This window comes from Impatiens glandulifera, chromosome 6 (assembly GCF_907164915.1).
Source record: "Impatiens glandulifera chromosome 6, dImpGla2.1, whole genome shotgun sequence".
NCBI classification, from domain to species: domain Eukaryota; kingdom Viridiplantae; phylum Streptophyta; class Magnoliopsida; order Ericales; family Balsaminaceae; genus Impatiens; species Impatiens glandulifera.
Genome location: NC_061867.1, coordinates 41,215,841 through 41,223,340, shown reverse-complemented (window position 1 = coordinate 41,223,340; position 7,500 = coordinate 41,215,841). Strand labels below are relative to the sequence as shown.

At 34.2% G+C, this 7,500-nt stretch overlaps 2 protein-coding genes across 2 annotated transcripts; one reads left to right on the top strand and one right to left on the bottom strand.

Annotated features, from left to right (window-relative positions):
* Positions 1–671: 671 nt before the first annotated feature.
* Positions 672–2,073, top strand: LOC124942875 (anthocyanidin 3-O-glucoside 2'''-O-xylosyltransferase-like). Its single transcript, XM_047483444.1, has one exon. The coding sequence runs from the start codon at positions 697–699 to the stop codon at positions 2,032–2,034; it is 1,338 nt and encodes a 445-aa protein (XP_047339400.1). The 5' UTR covers positions 672–696; the 3' UTR covers positions 2,035–2,073.
* On the bottom strand, positions 1,950–7,138 carry LOC124942876 (E3 SUMO-protein ligase MMS21). The gene is made up of 7 exons (XM_047483445.1): positions 6,996–7,138; positions 6,816–6,887; positions 6,364–6,474; positions 6,121–6,231; positions 3,031–3,170; positions 2,384–2,466; positions 1,950–2,298 (listed from the first exon to the last, which is right to left on the bottom strand). Exons 1-7 carry the CDS (start codon positions 7,083–7,085, stop codon positions 2,105–2,107), a joined length of 801 nt encoding a protein of 266 aa, XP_047339401.1. The 5' UTR covers positions 7,086–7,138; the 3' UTR covers positions 1,950–2,104.
* Positions 7,139–7,500: the final 362 nt, after the last annotated feature.

The following is a 7,500-nucleotide window of genomic DNA, read 5'->3' as shown; positions in this document are numbered from 1 at the left end:
ATTATCATATAGACGTTCGATCTTGCTTCTTAGCCTTTCCTTTTCGGTTCAATATAACATCCAAAATTTTATTTTACCTTTTAACTGAAAACTCAAATTTATAATTATATAAATAAATATTTACAAAATTAAATACTTATCATTAAAAATAAAACAAAAATCTTGATTATATATCAACTAACTAAATTATATTTTTTATGCTTTAAATATATCTCAAACGAATTAATATCAATTTTTTTCCGAGATGAAGATCCACTTGTTTCTCTTTCACTCTTTATATGTATATTCAGGGCCGGCCCCGAAGTTATGTGATTTTGGGGTCCCTAAAATAGTAAAAAAAAAAAATTAATTTTAATTAATAAAATAAAATATAAATAATTAATATATTATAATACGAGATTAAAAGAAGATAAAAAAAGTTATTTTTATAATATATATTTAATATTAAAGGAGAAAAAAGAGGAAAAAATAATATTAATAATATAATATTATTAAATATAAAAAAATGGAGACCCAATAAAAATAGGAATGGAAAGCCTTATACAAGTACATTGGTTGCCTTATCCCGAGACTGACCCTTTGTATATATATGGCTTCATCTACGTTTTAGTTGCTGCAAGGAAAACCCTTTCATATTTCTTATCTTAACAAGAGAGAATGTTGTCATGTAAGAAAGAAGTCCCATGCAACGAGAAAATGAAACCTCTTCATGTAGCCATGTTCCCATGGTTTGCATTTGGTCACATGACCCCTTTTCTCCACCTTTCCAATGAGCTCGCCCAACGCGGCTACAAAGTCTCATTCTTGCTCCCAAACAAGGCCTTGTCCCAGCTTCGACAACATAATCTCCACCCGGACCTCATCACCTTTTACCCTATCTCGGTTCCCCACATTCCGGGTCTACCCACAGGCACTGAAACTGCTTCCGACATCCCCATCGCACTCACCTCACTTCTCGCCACCGCTATGGATATGACTCGACCCGAGGTCGAGACCCTATTGATCAGAGACCTTCATCCGGATCTCATCCTCTATGACACTGCACCATGGATCCCGGATATCGGGTTCAAGACAGTTTGTTATAATGTTGTCTCGGCTGCATCTCTTGCAATAGCGTTGGTTCCAGCACTGAAGCGGCCGCAAGAAGACGGTGAGCTACTTCAGCCACCGCCGGGGTACCCTTCATCTAAGATAGTGCTGAGGAAACACGAGGCCCGAGCTTTATCCTTCATATTCACAGAGTTCGGTAGTGGCCTCACGTTCTACAACCGAATCACAACAGCTTTAGCGAAAGCAGACGCCATCGCAATTCGTACGTGCCGTGAGCTCGAGGGAGAATTGTGTGATTACATGGAATCACAATATGGAAAACCAATGCTTCTAACCGGGCCAATTTTGCCTAAAATTACAAACTTAGCATTGGAAGGCGAGTGGGCCACGTTTTTCAACCGGTTCGAGCCACATTCCGTGATATTTTGCGCATTGGGTAGCCAATGGGTACTCGAAATAGAACAGTTCCAAGAACTTGTCCTCGGCTTTGAAATGACCAAAATGCCCTTCTACATAGCGGTTAAACCACCCATTGGTTTTACTACTATCGACGAAGCATTGCCCAAAGGGTTTCAGGAGAGGGTCAAGGATCGGGGAGTGGTCTTCGGAGGATGGGTCCCACAGACTCAAATATTGAGCCACGGTTCGGTTGGTTGCTTTGTGAACCACTGCGGGTTCGGGTCAATGTGGGAGACTTTAATGAGCGACTGTCAAATAGTGTTAGTGCCTCATTTGGGTGATCAGATCTTGAACTCCAGATTGTTGGCAGATGAGCTTAAGTTGGCAGTGGAGGTCGAGAGAGAACCAAACGGGTGGTTCTCGGGGGAGAACCTTTGCAAGGCCATTAAATCAGTAATGGGCAAAGATAGTCAGATTGGAGAATTATTGAAAGAGAACCATTTGAAAATGAAGGAAACACTAATAGCCCAAGGGTTCATGAGTGGTTACATGGATAGATTCATACAAAAGTTGCATCGACTTTAGTTGCAATTCCATGCACTTAAAAAGGGAAGATCAAAATAAAAAAGTTAATACACAATAAGAAAAGGGTAGTTTATTTTCGTTTTTGTTTTTTTGATGTGCTGGCATAATTCCCACTCATGGAATCGGAGGCTTCACAACCATCGGTGATATCTTCAATCACATTGGGCCTAACACTTTCTTGGTTTATTATTCGCATCTCTTCAATTTCATCGAGCAACAATTGGTCACACACAAATCTATCAGCATGCAAAAATTTAGGACATCCTGATACAAGAGCCCAATATCAAGGTTATGAACAGGTAATTTTGGTGTAATAAGTGAAGCCATTGACAGAATGATCAGACAATACCTGCTATGGCGCATGGTTTATCCTTACTCTTTTTAATATGCTGCAAAATAACATTCTTTTCGTATATATGCCCACAGTCCAAACTATACCACAAACAGCAAAAGTCAATAAAATTAAAGAGGGGACACATAAGGAGTAAGTCTTTTATATACTTGAAACTGAAAAAGTAAGAAAATAATTCCTTTAAGGATGAAATGAAGGCCTTATAAGTAGTTCTTATCAAATAAACTTGTTTGATGTAAGTTATTGAAAATCAGATTATTTGGGTTAAAAGACAATATGGGTATAAATAATAAGGAATCAATAAGAAAAATTGTTTATCTAAAGGTATTTTGGTTCGTGATGTGAATCATGAATAGATAAGAGATTGTTGATTGGATAATAAATTATTTGAAATTAATCTCAAAAAACCAAATCAAACAAGGCCCAAGTGTTGTAATTGTAAAGGTATTGTTTTAACATGATGATGACATATACAACAGTTTTATGTCAGCATCAAAATCACATGCAGATGGCAACAGCATATTCAGCTTCCAAGGGCAAATATCGGTCTAAGTCTATTCTGCATTTGTTTTTTCTTGATAGAGACAAAAAACAAATATTTCTCTGCAGAGAAAAAAAATGAGACAAGTAAAATCATCTTATACCTGCGAACCGGTTCCACTAATTCAGTAACAGGCTTTCCACTCAATGGGCAATTTAGATTCCGAAGATTGCATTGTGTACTGGTAATAACAATATCCTCCTGCTCTTCACCTGGCATTGGTTGTCCAGCATGGTGAACACTCTGCAGAGAAGGAGCAGCTCTAGATCAAATAAATCCACATAAATTGAAAACAATTTTTTGTCTGAAAAATTGTTACTTTTTTTTCATTATTTTCTCGTAATGGTGTAATTTTTTGATTCATTAGGTATAAAGATTAATCCAGACTATCTTCAACATTTTCAGTTTTGACAAGCATAAAAAATGTAGAATTTTTCGAATCATGATCTGGATGATAAAATACAACAAATGGTCTCAATTATAAAAGGAAAAAAACTTGGATATGATAGACAAACCCTAGTCCTATGCTACTGCAAAATTGACTCGAGACTGTAAAGTACGACATGCCATCCTAAAGTAAACCGCATAACAGATTTTGTTGTTTTCAAAAACTAATGTTGTAGACTTTTTCCTGAAAAAAGAACTCAACTTGTATATAAACTTAATTTCTCTCAAGTCTTGTAATAAATTATTCAGTTATATTGTAGTAGTACTTTTGCTTTCTCTAACAGCTGCAACAGACAACATCACATTGATCTTCCATAGAAATTTCTTAAGTAATCTAGGCACTGCCTCTCTCTTGATGGAATTTATGTAAGGCAAACAATCATAACCCATAGATCACTTTTCTCCACATTTTCATTATGTGACAACCCATAATCAGTGTGTAGCCAATGCGACATGCACCAAGAAGATGATTGTGGATAAATGTTAGGGTTGAGTATAAGGGTGGTTGGGTTGTGAGTAGATGGGCTGATAGTGGGCTTTGGTTAATATTGTTAGTTGGTTAAGGCTAGCTAAGTCAGTTAGTGGTACAAATAGTGACCTCAGCTTCATTTGTAAGGCATTGAATATGTTATGTAATTATGATTCTATCACTTAGTAGATTTCTTCTATTCTCATCTTTAATGGTTTCTTCTCTATCTCAACCCTAGATTTCTAGTTACATTGTAATAGACTGACAGTGATGAGTTTTGTGAAAGCCTTACTATCTACATGTTAACCCTCCATCAAGATTGATTTTGTCGATCACCGGTGTTGTACAAGTCAGTGCCAAAAAGCTAGTAGTCAATCAAAAAAGGAATGCGAAATCATAAAGTGGAACATTTCCTACTTAAAGACATCATCATAATTTCATGTGACTGACTTCTTTAATATAGGAAAAACAATCTACAAATAGAAAAGAAAGTATAGACATGTACAAAGCTCGTCTATATCTAAAGGGTACACTGAATCATATGACTGATTATTTGGACACCTTCGCTTTAGTAACAAAATTTAGCACACCCCGTTGTTAAGTGCTGCAAACTCATTTTTTATGGAGATTATGACTATCCCAGTTGGGTTTGCGACTAGTGACACAAAAGAAAAAGTTTACAAACTGAGGAAAGCATTGTATGGACTCAATAGGAATTGCTTTGATAGATTAACTAAAGTATATTGAGGAATAAGGCTCAGCATGCCCTATTTACAAAGCACTCGATAATGAGAGAATTAAAGTCTTACAATTGTATGTGTTCATGATATTGTTGTCTTGAGGAACCATGCAACATTATAAGATTAAAGTCTCTCATGTCCAAAGAAATTGAATTCAATGACTTGGGCCATGTAAAGTGCTTCCACGGGATGAAAGTAGCACAAAACAAAAAAGGAATATTAGTCTCCCAATGCAAGACATGCTTGATATTTTTTGCATGAGACTAGTATAAGTGGGTACAATGCCCTTTTTTGGGAAGCTGATTTAGGTAAATAATACCCACCCAAATATAGGCTTTCCAATAAGTTGTGTAGTTAGTTTTTGTGTAATCCATTCATTGATCACATGGAAACAGTGTATCACATAATGAAACATCTTAAAAAGGATCCAAGGAAGGGCCTCATTTTCAGAACGTTAACTAAACCGATCTAGAAGTGTATACTGATGCAGACTGGGAATGATCTCCTAGTGATCCGCATCCATCTTAGTACTGTTCATTCATATGGACAAAACTAGTGACCCAACACAAGTATGTTGAAGCATTATTGGAATTAAGGAAAAGAATTTCCAGCATATTTTATTATAGAAGGGTAAATATCTAATAGATAATTATGTATAATTTAATACATAATTATCCTTGAATATGTTTTGACTTCAGTATCTTGATCCAAGGATATAATCACTATCTTAAAATACCTTGACTCTAGAATAGAATCCCTGCCCAACAATCCCATGATATCCAGGATAGTGTATATTGTAATTACTGTGTATAAAGAAAAAGTATTACCATCACAATAAATCTATCAAAATTTTCACTCATAAATTCGGCACTACAATGGTTACTCTAAGTAGTGCAATTGGCAAAAATCTTCATTGCCATCATGTGAAATACATGGCGATTGAAAAATGTTAAAAATAATTGAAACCAAATCTCACACACTCAACTGAATTATATCAAAGCAACAAGCAACTGATATTCTAACTAACACCTTGTTCAAGCATAATCTAATCGAAATGAGTTCAAACCTTTTTTTAGATCAATCCCTTGGAAACAGTCACATAACATGAGGGGGGTAGTAGAGAGAATTAATTGATTATTCTCAAGTTCTGCAAATGATTATGTTTAGAAAGAATATAACTCTTAGAAAATTTATGAAAAAACTACCCATAATTAGTTAGGTTAAATAATGTAATTCATTAAGAGATAATTGAAGACATCCAATCCCTAAATTAAGAGATTACCCTCTACAATCATATAAATACATCATATGATGTACAGTTCAAATACAACAAAATCTTCAATCCTTCATAAAAAACCAGTAAGTGTCATTCAAGGATAATGAAAGGACAATGCAGAAGTTTTTCCTAATCAACAAAGGAATCTTCAAACTAAGGAATGCAATTGATTCTGATTTCAACAACCCTTTTAGCTTCTAAGGTCTAGGAACTTTTGTACAGAAAAAGTTCATTAATTATTGTAACCAGGAAACAACATACCCATACTGCTTGATGAAACTGACGTAATAAGCGATCCTCAGAAGCAGAAGTCGATGAATTAGCTTTAGATTTTGCAATCTCTTCATCAAACAACTCCTTGAAATCTGTTAACTGTATTTTGATCATCATAGAAGGAATAATTCAACAAACCATAGAATCCTTTATTCATAATTATTACTAACAGTTTGTTAGACTATACAAAACTTTTGAAATAATAATAGTAAACAAAAGGACACCATTCACCTGTGGACCTGGCTGGTAATTGTTTCCAACAGATTGAAGTGCCAAGGAAAAATGTGTACATTCTCCAGAAGCTTTTAGTAATTCTACTAATGCATCTTCAAGCACCTTTACCTGCAATAAGTAAGCAACAAATTTCATCATAGCATCACCATCATCAACCATCTTAAAGTCATAGTTGTCAACAACTTAAAATAGCATCAAAAGCAAAATTGTAATTCACTAATTCAAAATAGGGTTATAATAATTTTCAACTAGTTAACCAAATTTCCAGCAATATACAGTAAGTTAGTAAATCATTTCTGAAAATAATTTAACTCTCTTTTCTCTTTCACAAAAACATCTGTAGGTGAAGACACATCAGATAGAAAGCATAAACAAATGAGAAAATGAGGAATATGCATCAATCAACAGAGGTTTTACGATAAAAAAAACTAGGGTTTTGTCATTCTTGCCATTTGAGACTGATCACGTTTTTCGAAGTCGACTGCAACTTCCTTCATCGTGTTTATGGTTTTTCTAATTTCCTGAGGAAAAAGATAACGTATCCTCAACATTCAGAACTTGAAGCAGTAAGACAAAATCAAAGTAGAAGCTTTTACTTGAAAACTGAGCCTGAAGAAAAGCCGACTTACAGAAATTAGGGATTGATTTTCAGAAAACATCATCGTGGCGGCGGTTTTGAAACTGTCGGCGCCGACATGATGGCGGGAAGTGGAAGCCATTATCAACCTGTTCTTTCTCTTACTTGAATTGAGATCCAAAATTCCCTCTTCTTGAAATCCTCTTTTATATTAATCAATATTCACACATTAGTCCTTTTGATTTAATCAATATTTATATACTGCCCCTCCAATTCTTAATTAATTTAGTTTTTTTCTTCAATTTTTATTAATATTTTTTTTTATTAAACTACAAAAACTAACCCACATAATTCATTAATTAGGTTAGTTTTAATTTATTTATTTTCATTTAATTTTCTCCAACCTTTTAAATTGTTTTAAATATAACCCTCAATTTAAATTTAGGTTAATTTTTATCAAAATTTTGGGATCAAATTGTTCTTTAACTTTTATTTTTAATTAATTTAGTTATTTTTTTCATTTTATTATTATTATTTTTTTTAATTAAAATACATAG

Coding starts and splice junctions, on each gene's coding strand:
- LOC124942876 (XM_047483445.1), bottom strand. CDS start 7,085: ATGGCTTCCACTTCCCGCCATCATGTCGGCGCCGACAGTTTCAAAACC. Junction 6,475..6,815: donor AACGTGATCAGTCTCAAATG/GCAAGAATGACA, acceptor TACTTATTGCAG/GTAAAGGTGCTTGAAGATGC. Junction 3,171..6,120: donor AGTTTCATCAAGCAGTATGG/GTATGTTGTTTC, acceptor CCTTCTCTGCAG/AGTGTTCACCATGCTGGACA.
- LOC124942875 (XM_047483444.1), top strand. CDS start 697: ATGAAACCTCTTCATGTAGCCATGTTCCCATGGTTTGCATTTGGTCAC.